This window comes from Engraulis encrasicolus, chromosome 4, assembly GCF_034702125.1.
Source record: "Engraulis encrasicolus isolate BLACKSEA-1 chromosome 4, IST_EnEncr_1.0, whole genome shotgun sequence".
Classification (NCBI taxonomy): domain Eukaryota; kingdom Metazoa; phylum Chordata; class Actinopteri; order Clupeiformes; family Engraulidae; genus Engraulis; species Engraulis encrasicolus.
The window spans coordinates 30,823,197-30,837,145 of NC_085860.1; the positions used below are offsets into that span (position 1 = coordinate 30,823,197).

The window sequence follows — 13,949 nt, forward strand, 5'->3', positions numbered from 1 at the left end:
GTCAGCGTGCGAGTGCGTGAAACTGCAGTGAAAGCAGCAACAGAAACTCTGGTTCTAATTAGATTTCACATGACATACATCTGTGGCGGAGGAGACGCGTGCAATACTCATACCACAGTCAACTGAAGAGCGTGCTTGGCATTCCATGGTGAGTTTTGATTTTGTGTGTTCCTGAACAAATAAGACGAAAAGCCCTCAACGGAATCGTGAAGTTTACTAGCTCTAGATTCACAACGCGAGTTGCTTCTGGTGGTAAATGGTTCGGGTGTTAAATGACGCTTTATCAGTTAATTGTCCACGAGCACTTTTTTCTTCGTGTGGATGCAGCGAGTGTAGAAATGCCTGCATATTGCACAGCGTTTTAACCAGAAACGCAAGTCCCGTGGCATGCCCGGGCAAAATCCCGTCGCATTGTGGGACAGGTGGGAGGCTGTCTGGCATCAGCTGCTGACTGTCTGTATCCTGACTGTTGCGCTTGCTTGGACGGAGGGACCTGTGAACCACCAGAGATGAAATCCTAGCAGACTGGATGAATTAATTCTTGCTGTAATGGGCAAAATGGATTAATTTGTTGCAATCCATTGCCACATATTCCAATGAAATTTACCTTATTTTACCTGCCCAGTTCACCATTCAACCAGCCATTCACTTGGTCGAATTTTACTGGTAAAGTCATTTGGAGTATGTGGCACGAGTGTAACTAATGATTAATGAATGCATTTTTCCCATCATTGAATTCTAGATATGCATACCACTGTAAAGCTTTAAGTGAAATATTAAATATTGTCTTGTTTTAGGACTACATAAAAAGGTAATCACCCTGAGTGATTTATTTATTAATTTGGTTTGTGACTGTTTTGGCCTGCCTTTGTTTTAGATGCATCAGCGAGCCTCAAGTCTGGTGTTTTGGGGACTCTTCTGGGTGATCCTCAGCCAGTGCCCCACAGCTAGTGCCTTCTTTGACTGGCTGAAGGAGCAGCCTCAGATTGCCCCTACACCACCTCCACCACCACCAGTCTATGCTGAGTCTACGGACCCCCCAACTTTTGAGATGCGTGTGGTGGAGGAGAGGTTTCTTGCAGAGGGCAACATGATGCAGCTGAGCCCTCTAGATAGCTGCCATTTACAGGTACTACCACATCCATATTGCAATGCATAACTCCTAATTTTCCCAATTTCAATCACTGCATAACCAATAAATCCATATAACTAACTTAATGAAAGTTATGCAGAGATTACTGCGTCCACATGCGTTGAATTTGAAATCAAGGATTTTCATATTTCATCGTACTAGATGACTTTGTGTTTTTCTTTCATTCATCACCCAGGTTATCAGTCAGCTGAAGTCGACCTGTGATGGCCTGTCAGAGGAGGGTCTGGCCAAGCTTGGCGTGGCTCTGTTCAACTGCCAGGCAGAGGTGGAGGGGCGCAGGACCTACCCGTGCACAGAGGACATGGTAAACACAAATGCACAGCCTGGACTGAGTTAAATGGGATGCATATCAATGTTACTTCCTACAGTTGCCTTCTCTGGCCTCTGTCTGATCCAGGAAAGGGTAAAGGGCTGAGGAGAGGGAGAACACGCTGGCCGGTTTGCGATTAGGTACGGGAACAGGCATGATTCTCAGCCGGCCTGAATGCACCGAATGACATTCCGTGCTTGTTGAAGGGGCATCTCCATTCGTAAGGGTTGTGTTTCAAGCCCTACTCCTTTTGAAGGGGCAAAGGGAAGGCGTAGGGGGTCTGTGACTGAGGTTTGCCCCTTCCTCTTGTTGGTTAAACCTTTTTGTGTGAATCGCTCTGTCTAATGGTAACTGCTACTACTACTAAAACAATAAATCCTGAAATTTCAATCGGCTTACGCTGTCATTACTTGGGCAGCTGCCTTTGTGCGCTTTGAAAGCCAGAATGGGAACAGGTAGGTTGTACTAAATAGATTTTTGGTCAATCACAAAACAAAAAAACTAAAAAATCTAGTATACCGCTCCATATTTACTTATATCATTAATTATTTTTTTCATTGTAATGATTCTTGCCACAGTCGCTGAAAGAGTGCACCGCCGACATGGACTCGGACACGTGGAATGCGTACCACATTGTGAGCAACAGGGCGCGCTCTGTGTGCTACGCCACTCGCCAGCAGCATTTTCGCCGCCGGGCTGAGCTTACGGTCAACGCCCTCATAGCCACAGCAACCAGCCAGCTCCACGCCATGGAGGACCTGAAGGTGGGCGCTAGTGTCATAACATTTCTCTTGCTTGTGGTTAATTTTATTAACAGAGGACTTTGGCCCAATTTCATCATGCAATTGTATCGTTCACAATGTTTCTTCAGGTAATGACAAGTCAGCAGTACTAGAGTGGGCTATGCAACGACATGTTGACATAGGCCAGAATTCTCCTTTAACCTATAAGCCGTCTTCGTAAATATCTAATACTTGCTGTCTGTATGGGCAAGTAACTCATTTGAGTTCAGAATGGAGGGAATACTAGAGAAGGTACTATAACTAGGTTACATCAACCACACAACTGATGAAGCTCCTCAGAGGAACGAAATGGCTCAAGCTTCAAGAAGTAGTCTGTGTGGATACCATGGGCATGACTGAGAATCTTCACACTATTCTATAGGCACTTTATTTCTATTTATTTAATTGGGCAGGGTAGCATGGCAGCAATGCCATCAGTCATTTAAAGTAATCCAATAAATTAATTTCATTCATTTTAATAGTATTGTAGTTCGTTTTTTACTGCTACGAAAAATACATGGCTTTCTTAGTAGATATCTGGGTGATGTGTTGCTTCCTAATAAGCAATGGTCTTCCAAAGTAAAATAACTGTGTGCATGTGTAGGAGGGTCAAGAGGAGCTGCGGGACATGACTGCAGCATCTCTGGACAAGCTGCTGGAAGGGCACAGTGCCCTGCGGCTCCAGCAGGGGGCGCTGAAGGAGGGCCAGGAGCAGCTGGACGCCTCCATCAGCAGCAACCTGGACAGGCTGGCCCAGGAGAAGGCTCTCATCAGCACCGGACAGCAGCTGGTCTCCCAGCTCATCCAGGGCATCGCACAGAGGATGGGTACGGTGGAGACTCCTGCACCACACACACACACACACACACGCACACACAACCTGGCTATCACAATTTCAAAGCTCAGGGCGAGTTTGGTCTGGCCAAGTTGATTTGGAAGTGAACTTCTAAGAGTGGGCTTAACCTTTGTCTTATAAAATGTCTATGCATGCGCCTGGTTATAGATACAGTTTACTGTTGTTCTACTTTTTTATGTTGACTGATTAGCAGGTCAGCAGATTTAATAAAAGTAGTGAGCCATCGCTAGCTTGACTATAGCATGAAATGAATGGTGTGGCATTGTAACAAGGTTGGGGGTTGAGCTGAAGGTTGATGTTCAGGACCCGAAGGTTAATGATGGCAGCGCAGCTGCTAAGCCCTCCCCAACAACTCCCTACACAGAGTCAAACAGAAAGAACCAATGAGTTTTGAATGAAGGCCACATTACATGGCCCTATGATTTTCCCCTGCGGTGCTATGCTAGACCCTCCAGGTCAAGTCACCTCCTCCAGTCATCAAGAGGGGCAGCCTTGACAAACTTGATTTAGCTTAAAAAAAATGTTTTGAGACAGGGTATGAAGTACATATCAGTTATTGTGACTGATGATGAATGTTTAACATGGAAACTCATGGACACACACACACACACACACACACACACACACACACACAGACCTAATATGGACTGTTAAGCACACGCTTGTGACCAATGCAATCAATCATGTTTTATTGTTGCGTTCAATTAACATAACCTTATATTTTTCTGATGTCCTATTTCAAAAGATAAATATTCTCTACCCTGACTCTCCTACCCCTGCAGAGAATGTGAGTGAGCAGTTGAAGACCCAAGGTTCGGATGTGCAAGATGGACATCAGGCTATTCTGGATGACCTGGCACAAGTCAGAGGCCGTGCTCAGGACATCTACAGTAAAATGCGTGAGTTGACTCCTCCTACACACATGCAGTTAGCCTACACACCTTTTGGGCTCAACCACATAAATAAAACCCTCTGGGCTCTGGGACTAATGGGTCCGTTCCATTTTCCTAACTACTGTCCTCCACCTGTGCTTGTGGCCCCGCCCTTTGCTGATGCCCTGCCTCAAAGTTTCTCTGCTGTCAGCCTAGCCACAGCAACTTTTCCCCATTCAACATCCCAAATGCAAATGACAATATGAACTGCACGTTTGCGACATTGAATTATAGGTCTCCTCATCAATGACTTCTTGCGATGTCATCACGAGGTCACAAGCACAAGGGGGGATGGACGTTTGGATAATGGAAAGAACCAAACCCTGTCCTTCAAAGGACCGATAATGCATGTCTGTCTTCTACTACTTATGTCTTACTGTGCGATCACACCGCCGGCGTTGAAAGAGCTACAACGCTACTGACTCCTGCCTGGAAAGTATAGGTCAGGGGCATTGAACGCGGCAAACGATTCAACCTGAAGCGTTCGACCAGGGATCTCGACCAACTGAAGCTTGTGTTTAGAAAAATGTGAACATTCCATTGGCTGACGCCTGCTGGCGCCGAGCTCATTACATATTTTTAGATAAAGTTCAATTTTTGACGCCCTCGGCTCTAGAACCGCTTTTGCGGCTTTTAACACTTCTGCCGCCTGCTCTCCCATACAAAGTCAATTACTTCCGGCGCTTTCCATGCGTTCAACGCCGGCGGTGTGATCGCATGGTTAGACTTTTCGGCTGCTAGGGGTGTGCTTAAAAAAACTGTCCTCTCAGACCATGCGTTCTCTGTTGTTGAGCAAGACCATGACCCTTTTGCACAGGGTATTCAAGCTATGAATATGTCGATTTTGTCTTTTGGATGTTAATGTTGTCTGTGGTTGCAGAGGACAACATGGTGGGCTTCCTTCAGCAGCAGAACGACACGGCACGCTTCTACTCTGAGCTCATGGGCAAGCTGGAGCGCATGAACGGCACGCTGGGCTACCTGCTGGTCTACCTGGACAACATGCAGGGCAAGCTGGAGGACAGACTCCACATCATCCAGAGATACCTCTCATGGGCAGGTACTGTGCTGCACTGCACACCTGAAGTAATTGATATGATTGACATTCTCGCCTGATGAGAGTAAACTTTTAAAAAATATATAAATGTATTGTATATGCCTGTATATGATAGGACTGTGAAGGTGGTGATGGCAAACTGGGAGAGTGGTAAGGTTGGGAAATGACCCAGGCTGGGCTTCTCCCGGTGTCCCCATTATGGGTGCGTTTCCCATTCATGTGTTGGTGCAGTGCACAACAGCACCCCAACAGATTTTTGATGACCATATTTAGCCTTACCATGGCTCTGACGGTAGGGCACTAGACTGCTGTGCTGGCAACCCGTGTTCGATTCCAGCCCGGGTCATTTGCCGATCCCTCCCGTCTCTCTCTACCCCCTCATTTCCTGTCTGTCCTTCACTGTCCTGTCCAGAGCAAAAGGCAAAAAGCCCCAAAATGTGTATATATAAAAAAAGACTACATTTGTCTAGGCAATACAGCTAAACGGTCATATTAAGATATTTTTTTACATTTTTTATGTCTTCCGTGTCATTGTTAAAACCAGCTTTTGAATCTGCAAAACGAGCTAAATTTGAAAATATTGCTTCTGTGACCTTTCTGTCATCCCATATAGGATTGAACATTTGCGCGGTGTGGACCTGCGTTATGCACACGGGTTACTTCCTGCTGAGTGCCGTGCTGCTGTCCTTCCTTCAGTGTCCCACGTTTTCCCGCCTGTCCCTTATAGTCACCGTGCCTCTTAACGCCGTGGCCGAGGTCAACCAGCAGCCAGCCTTCGACCTGTGCACCCTCACAGCCCTGCTGTTTGCACTCTCCCTAGGTGGGTTTTTGTGCACTATTACAATGAGGATGATGCACATGGCAGCTTTTTGAGCAATGTGTCAGGGCAACGATATCATAAAATGTTGTTTAGACTGTATTTTAATCAAGGTAACTTTGATTAGGAACAGCAGACAACTTTTCTTCAACCATTCCACCAGAAAATGAATAACCAATCATGATGTAGCCTGCCAATATTGCTCCAAAAGTTGCCCTGTGTATCATTTACATTTAGAATGTGCTTTTACACAAAGTGACTTACAAAAGGAGGAACTTTTGTTTGTGTTCAACTCTATGAACTGTGTTCCTCTACACTTGTGTGCTAGGACCTGCAATACGGTACTCATCAGTCATCATCATGTCATCTGTCCTCTGCATTACTCTCTCATCTCAAACTGATTTGTATCAGAGATGGTCTGTATGGGGAGATGAAAAACTTCAGAAAGCACCCCTAGGAATGAACGGGGGCAATTCACTACGCTAATATGGCGCGCTCTTGCACATATCCCACCTGTCCGGCAACAAGAGCCAATTGCTTGCTGAGCTGCGCTGTCATTTATCCAATCATCTTGACGCGTAAGCGTTTACGAGTGCTCAAACCTAATCGGTATGCCCTCAGAATCTGCTTCCGCTGGTCGGTTGCTGATGACGTGCGGTTCACATCGGGTAGCTACTCGTGGGGTTGTGACAGTCCAAGTCCGCTGCCACTTGATCCCACAGACCGCGGCGCAGAACTCTGCGCATGTGCAATTCAACACATCAGTAAGAAAATGATGATTTACAGCGCTGCTTTCATATATACAGTACAGCCAATCTGAGAGCCATTATAAACCAGTTTTGCGATTCATTGTGATTCCAACCATATGGGCTGTGGGTCGCTCCGTTGTTCCATTTCTGTGTAATCATTCATTTTAGGACACCCATGGTCTTACTAATCTGAAATTGCAACCCTGAGGCGTAGCCAAGATGGCCGCCGAGTGAAAGGACTTATTCTAAGTGACTTTGTTTGTATATAGTAGACGATGCATAAAGAGTCAAACTATGAATATAAAATTCTAATTTTCAATAATTTGATGATTTTCTTCTTTGTGAATGTTTCCTCCACTAGTGCGTTGGCTTGTAGTGCAGGTGCTGTCTGTATTGTCCCAAGTCAAGGGGGACATGGGCAGCCAACCACCCCAGGGCCTGTGCTGGAGTCCAGGCAAAGCCACCAAGGAGGGTTCCCCAATTTTGCAACCACGTGGGCCTCCATCGTCCACTCCACAAAAGTGAGTCGTTCACCACTGCATTGCTGTCCATCACACCAAGGCCTCTAGCACCTCTACTTTTGCTGTATGGCACCACTGTTTCCATTGCACTATGAGGGGGCCTGTATGGAATGACCTTTGAATGGAATCATTCTTGTAATGATTTTCCATAGATTGCGATTGTTGGGTGTACTTCACTTCGAGAAATTGCTTAAATCATCTATGTGGTTCAAGTACTGTAAACAATGGCCAATTTTTAATTGCATCAATTCAACCAGAATACATGTAACCTACTAAGACCTAACAGATGTTACATTGTAACGCTGTTGAAGGTAAATATGCATAGATGCTAGAGATGCATTTCCTAGTCTTGATGGTTTGGCGCATCTGAACAGGCTCTGAAAGTGATCTGAGGGCAATAAAGGACGTGCATTCAAAAATAGTTTGTCATTACAAATTGTTACTTTATTTATACTTGTCTGTTGGTTTTTTTTTTTTTATCTATTTACAGGGACCACTTGGATTATGACACTGGACTGGAGCTTGACGGTGAAGGCAGCTTGTTGGCTGGTTTGTCTCATCCTCCTGCCGACTAACCTATGAATATAGCTTCTAATTATTACTGATATTGACACTTGTTGCATATGCCTTAAGAAGTGTGTTGTTTTTTTTGTTCACCTTTGTCACAGGTGACCCGAGCATTCTGGCCTCTAGTCCCCCACAGTCCTACTGGAGGTCTAGATTTGCAGAGTCGGGTCTGGACGCAATCAATCATTCAACGCCCACGGCTAAAATCAGATCCGGGGGAGGAGGAGTAAGTATTAAGATCAATTAAATATTACTTTAACAACTTTATTCTGCAATTGAAAATGCTTTTGTATCTTGTACATAAGACTAGGCATCCTGCTTCACAACTCTGTTAAGGTAGTCTTGCTGTGCCTCTTGGAGGAACAAATGTTCTTCTCATCTTTGGATGGACAGGGCGGAGGAGCCAGGGGAATTGAAATCTCCCTGATGAAGGGCAGTGGTTATACGTGGCTCTGGATCTCATTTCGCAAAATCATCATTGCCCACCAGTTAGCATCTTACTAGGTTGTCAATTTGAAATTGCATTGTAACCAATGAAGTTGCTAGTGTTGTCCACAACAATGCTGTCAAGAAACCCACCCTAGTAAGAATAGACATTAGTTCTATATTGAATGCTACGTCAAGTGTACTGTATGACCAAATGCATATGGTGATATCCACCAGAGATTTTTCCGTAAACTCAAGAAGGCACACACACCGAAACACGTTTGTGCAATAAAAACATGTTATGCCAGGTGTGGCCTCTTCTCTAAATAACTGAGGTGCTGTTTCCTCGTAGCAGGATATTTTTTTAGCAGGGTATTTTTTTTCTCCTGTTGAGGTGTAAACGCACCATGTGGATAAAAATAAATCCTCCATTGTAACAAATGCGTTTCAGCCCCCTAAACAGGGTATTTTTTTCTCCTGCTTTTTATACCTGGATTTTAAATATCTGCTACGTGGAAACGGAAGGCCAAAACCAATGCAAAACCAATGCAACCAGGAGAAAAAAAATATCCACATATAAAAAATATCCAGCTACGTGGAAACAGCACCTGAGTTGAACATTTGGGCCAGCACCCTCACCTGTCGAAGTATTTAAGAGTAACGTCTGCTCCACCTGAACCTGGACATCCACCTGAACCTGGACATCCACCAGAGAAGAATTTGAACTTGTGTTTTGTTTGCCAGGTGACTCTTGAGAATGTTTCCCAGCGGAACCTCACCGCCGCCCTGGACACTGTGGACCAGTCTTGCAATTCAAGCATGGCCAGCAATGGGTAAATGTTGTTATCACTCAATCCAAAACAGTCCTATTGTCAGTGAAGAGCAATACGTTTTGATAAATCATGTTCTATACTATGTGTGTGTGTGTGTGTGTGTGTGTGTGTGTGTGTGTGTGGTGTATAAGCCAGGTGATGTTAATGTAGAGTAGACAAATGTTCTGTGTACCATGATTCAACCAATATTGCACTGAAATAAACAGATATAGGTCAGGTGGGGGAGGTCTGTTGAATGTTCATGAGTGGTTTCTCTCTAAATCTCACGTTAGGGTTGCCAACTCTGTCAACAAAAAAAATCTAGACTTTTCGTTAACAATAATCGATCCTTTTGCTTGGAAGCAACGACTCTTAATTCAGTGTCCAGGGAAACTGTTTCCCTACCCTGAACAGACCATTTAAAAACAGGACAATCAGGAAAAACTGGACAGGTGGCAACACTGTCTCCACGTCCTTAGTTTCCATAACATCTCATGTCCTCTCTCATGTCCTCTCTCTGTCTCTGTGTGTGTCTGTCTTCAGCTCGGTCACTGGACGTGCTCTGTGCAATGGGACTACCAAACTGGGCCAACCCTGCAAGAAGAGGGCCGTACGGGGCCAGAACTTCTGCCGCGTTCACAGCACTTATTAACTTTTTTTATATATATAAACCTTTTCACTGCACTTTTTTAAAACAAAATTTTGCCTGCCGCATTCACAGCACTTTTTAACTTTTTTTTTTTATATAAACCTTTTCACTGCACTTTTTTAAAACTAAATTTTGCCTGAAAGGCATCATGAATGCATGGATTTGTGCTTTTTAACTGGGTTTGTTTTTGTTTCGGTTTTGTGTTGATATTTATTTACGCATGGCTTTTGGCTTTTTCTATTTTACCCTTTTTTATAGTCTGTGTATTTTTGTTGTTGTTTTTAAGAAGGTTGAGGTGGGTGGGTGCGGATTCGGATGTGTGCAATATGTGGTGGTCTGTGTATGTGTATGCAGAACATGAAGATGAAATAAACTCTTAAATGAAGAATGTGGATTGTGATTCTTACAAATGCGAGAGAAGGGTGATTACCAATCAAGTCAAGAAATGTTGTCGATCCCAAACCCGAGACTGATGTGTATATTGCCTATACATTATTAGTTTTTGTGGTGAACATTGAACTGAACTATTACAGGAACCCATGTAATTTGGCCTGGGGCGGTTGGTTTGTTTACAGTGTTCATTCACACAGATCTGCCTTTTGACTTGGGTTTTTACATTGACCTCACAAGTTTTACAAAATACTGCTCTGCTCATTTTATGGTTAACTGTAGATCATGTTAGATATGCTTAAAGTGTAATTTCATCTTGTCAAAACAGGCATGTATAAATAATTTCACCTTTCAGTTAATTGTTATCTAGCCTCAACTTCTGCTTGTTTCGATTTCATCCACCGGTCTTTGGCTCCCTCTGCTGCCCCTAATCACATCTTAGATAAACGTGAAGAATTACGTGATGACATCACGTTGTGCTGTATCACGTGGGAGTTAAGCAAACCGCGCGCGACAACGTGCGGAACAACAAGACAAGACGCCTTCAAGCAGTTTGGAGTGTGGACTGCATATCAGACATGTTACTCTGATAAACATAAGCACCGCATTATGTCTGATTCCGGGGAATTTAGCGACTCGTCGCCAGAGATGGATCGAAACCCCTCGCCACCTCCGGAAAGCGAGGAAGCCGAGTCTGCTGGCGAGGATGCAGTGGATGCTATCGGTGCTACAGTGTATAGTAAACACTGGCTCTTCAGCACATTGACCAAACTCATACAGGTAACCCGCTACACACACTCAAAGTAGTTAACCAAAAACAGGTAAAGTAAACACTATTTTGCTACCAGCATATGTTCAGTCAACAGGTTGAATGTGGGCACTCGTGCTGTAACTTTCTAGTCGTCTTTGATAACTGAGCAGCAATGTGATATACACTCTCAGGTGTAATGAATGACGAATGGATACAATCTTTGACTGAAACTTTCCACCACAGACAGTAACCGAGCAAAACTCGGCTGATACACAAGACCCAGCTGAGCTGTCAGAGGAACAGGAAGATGAGCTATGTAAAGTCTGGGACATGGCCATGGACCAGGTGAAGTACACCGCAGTGCCAATTATCACCCCCACTATTTACCTTTCTACACAATCCACACACACTGTCTAACTAACTGTCTTGTTGATTTCTGCAGGATGTGTCCGGATTCCTCCAGGAGTTCAAGGCCCCAGACATCCTCTTGGGTGTGATTGCCAAGTCACAGTGTCCACGACTCACTGCAAGTTATGCTCTCTTGAGTTAGATGTGAATTATTACCTCTCAGTTCTGTCATCATCTGTCGAAATGTATCAAACATAACAAGAACTGTACAGTTATACTCCTTTATGTGTGGGCTAACATTTCTTCATGGATATGTGGCCATTTGTTGTGTATGCTGTCTTGCAGGAGATCTGTGTGGGCATCCTTGGTAACATGGCCTGTTTCCACGACACATGCTTGGATCTCAGTCAGAATGAAGATCTAGGGTGAGTAACTTGTCTTATCTTGCTCTAATAGCTAATCATGATCAGTCTCCCCACTGTGTCAGCTTTTGGTGAATCTCGGTTATTGCTGTCATTTGTGTCTCCTTCTCAACATTTTGATCTGCCTCTCTCCTCTCAGAGCGGTACTGCTGTTGCTCCTCGGAGACGCAGATCCCCCTACTCTTCTAGAGACATGCAGGTGAGATATGAAGTCTATTGAAAGATGCTTAAAGACTCACTCTGCCTTGTTGGATGTTCTTAATGTATGACCCCACGTGGAATTGACAAACCTAGCCCATCATGTCAGCTGGGAGCAGGCTTCACACACCTAGGGTGCGTTCCAATATGCGACCTTGCATCCTCCACTTGTGCTTGTGGCCTCGTACCAGGACGTAATATGTCATGATGACATCACAGACAACAGCATTATATTTCAATATCTCGCAAAAGCTCAATTATAAAGTCATTTTCTCATTTGCAAACTGGATGGTGAATGAAGAATAGTCCCCCAAAAATTGTTTTGGCTAGGCTGACAGCGCGGAAACTTATTTGTTTTCTCCGTGGAGGAATAGTCAGGAGGGGGGGCGAGGCCAGAAGCACAAGTGGAGGAGGCGAGGTCGCATATTGGAATGCACCCCTAGATTTTGAAGGTGTTGCTGGCACAAATTTTCCTGGTGAACCAGTAGCCTGTAAGTAACAGGCTACTGGCACAGTGGCCTTTCACGCCTCTCCGCAGGCGGGGTTTAGTCAAAAGATGCTTGCACGCGGTTGGAGCAACCTCATATGAATGACATGACACTTCGACCACTCACGTTGAAGCTTTGTGACATACGACGTGTCGTCACGTAAGCGCTGCCAGGTCGGGAACCAAAACAGAACAACATCCTTTAGAAAATCAACTTGAGGTATTTTGGATAACACCGCTGAAATTACTGCTTCCATCCCGACGCATGATAACTCCTCGCACGCCGCCATTACTGTTGTGATTCAGGGAGGGGGCGGGAACAGCCGAACTACCCTGGGGGAGGGAGTTGCGTTCGATAAACGTCATACCCACTGAAATCCCTCCCTACGATCCTGATTCGTCGTGCTGCCCCGTTTATTTCGTAAACGGAGGAGGAGAGCGAATCACAGGTGTACCAGAAGGTTTGTGTAGCCCAGCCCCCTGGGCGTCAACACATAGCTTCTGGTTCACCAGGAAAGGCACAAATACTACTCAACTCAATTTTTCAAATAAGAGGCCACATGCATACAGTGTTTTCACTATCTATTATACACCATTACCTGTGTGAGAGGCCTACTGTACCTGTAGACGAACCTGCATGTCCAAGGTTGACGTCGCGCCCTAAATATTATTTATGCTATGTTTTATAATGTTAAGCGGTGTGGTGGCTTCGGCTTGTGACCAGTATGTTAGTTTAATGTCTATTATTTATCTTATGTAAATGTAATATGTCTATTGTGTATCTTGCGTTTATTTAATGTGTGCGTTATATCTTAATTCATATTTCTGTCGTTATCTGTGTGGTGACCTATTGTAGGCTCCTGTTGACCTGCATGTCTCAAGCTGATGTCGCCCCCTTGTGGCTGGAGAGGTTCCACCAGCAGCCCTCCCTCTGCCCCAGCCTCTTATTCATCATGAGCAGCTCCACCAATGGTACACACACACACACACACACACACACACACACACACACACACACACACACACACACACACACACACACACACACACACGAGTAAAATGCGGTCTTGTTTGTGAATGATCTTTTCTGTGATTGGAGCTTGAATGCTTTTCCATGTTTCTATTGGGTTTCAACTATCTGAATCCACTAAAGCAGGGGCATTGATGTATTTGTTCACCTTGCAGTCCTCTCTCAATGTCTCTGTGCTTTTGTGCTCAGTTAAGAGTGTGTATTCATTAATGCACGACATCACAAGTTGTACAATTTTTGTACAAGGCCCCAATACCGGTTCTGACTGCACTGGATCAGTAATTGTCCTTTGTGCGTTGCGTCATTTCAGGATCTGCGGATCCCTAAGTCCCCTCTGTGTTTTGCTGTGTTGTGCTATGTATTTTTCTGGTTGCAGTAGATCTGTAGATTGCCAATTGCCCTTTGTGTGTTGTTGTGCTGTGTGTTTTGGTGGTTCCAGTGGATCTGCTGGTGAAGGTGGGGCAGCTGGTGGATAAGCTGTTTGATGAGGACGAGGGCCTGATGGGGAGCTGGCTGTGTGGTGCTCACGGCGGAGCCTCCAGAAGCCACCATGGCGGTGGCGGCGGTGACAGCAGCGGTGACAATCACCACAATGAGGACGAGGACGACGACGGCAGCGGGGATGAGCCCCGGCCAGACGTGCCGACCTCTCTGTTAGAGGCTGCCAAGCAGCTTAGGTCAGTCTGCCCACA

At 45.0% G+C, this 13,949-nt stretch overlaps 2 protein-coding genes across 3 annotated transcripts in view; both read left to right on the forward strand.

Moving 5' to 3' along the window:
* The first annotated feature begins 6 nt into the window (after positions 1 to 6).
* bmb (brambleberry) lies at positions 7 to 10,019 on the forward strand. Of its 2 annotated transcripts, none has more exons than XM_063197145.1 (13): positions 7 to 148; positions 878 to 1,129; positions 1,329 to 1,457; positions 2,042 to 2,227; positions 2,850 to 3,072; positions 3,884 to 4,000; positions 4,914 to 5,093; positions 5,704 to 5,910; positions 7,018 to 7,177; positions 7,668 to 7,726; positions 7,846 to 7,970; positions 8,915 to 9,003; positions 9,526 to 10,019. In XM_063197145.1, the coding sequence occupies exons 1-13, from the start codon at positions 146 to 148 to the stop codon at positions 9,632 to 9,634; spliced, it is 1,839 nt and encodes a 612-aa protein (XP_063053215.1). In that variant the 5' UTR covers positions 7 to 145; the 3' UTR covers positions 9,635 to 10,019. The 2 variants fall into 2 exon arrangements, with proteins under 2 accessions (XP_063053215.1, XP_063053216.1); XM_063197146.1 differs by having other exon boundaries at positions 7,668 to 7,705.
* Positions 10,020 to 10,519: 500 nt separating this feature from the next.
* The window catches only part of saal1 (serum amyloid A-like 1), an 8,979-nt gene continuing 5,549 nt past the window's right edge, over positions 10,520 to 13,949 (forward strand). The window contains exons 1-7 of the mRNA XM_063196107.1: positions 10,520 to 10,801; positions 11,016 to 11,117; positions 11,215 to 11,298; positions 11,466 to 11,545; positions 11,682 to 11,741; positions 13,084 to 13,199; positions 13,697 to 13,934. Coding sequence (XP_063052177.1) covers positions 10,631 to 10,801; positions 11,016 to 11,117; positions 11,215 to 11,298; positions 11,466 to 11,545; positions 11,682 to 11,741; positions 13,084 to 13,199; positions 13,697 to 13,934 — 851 coding nt within the window. The 5' untranslated portion in view covers positions 10,520 to 10,630. The remainder of the gene's footprint in view (positions 10,802 to 11,015; positions 11,118 to 11,214; positions 11,299 to 11,465; positions 11,546 to 11,681; positions 11,742 to 13,083; positions 13,200 to 13,696; positions 13,935 to 13,949) is intronic.

Coding starts and splice junctions, on each gene's coding strand:
- bmb (XM_063197145.1), top strand. Junction 7,727..7,845: donor TGAAGGCAGCTTGTTGGCTG/GTTTGTCTCATC, acceptor CCTTTGTCACAG/GTGACCCGAGCATTCTGGCC. Junction 7,971..8,914: donor TCAGATCCGGGGGAGGAGGA/GTAAGTATTAAG, acceptor TTTGTTTGCCAG/GTGACTCTTGAGAATGTTTC.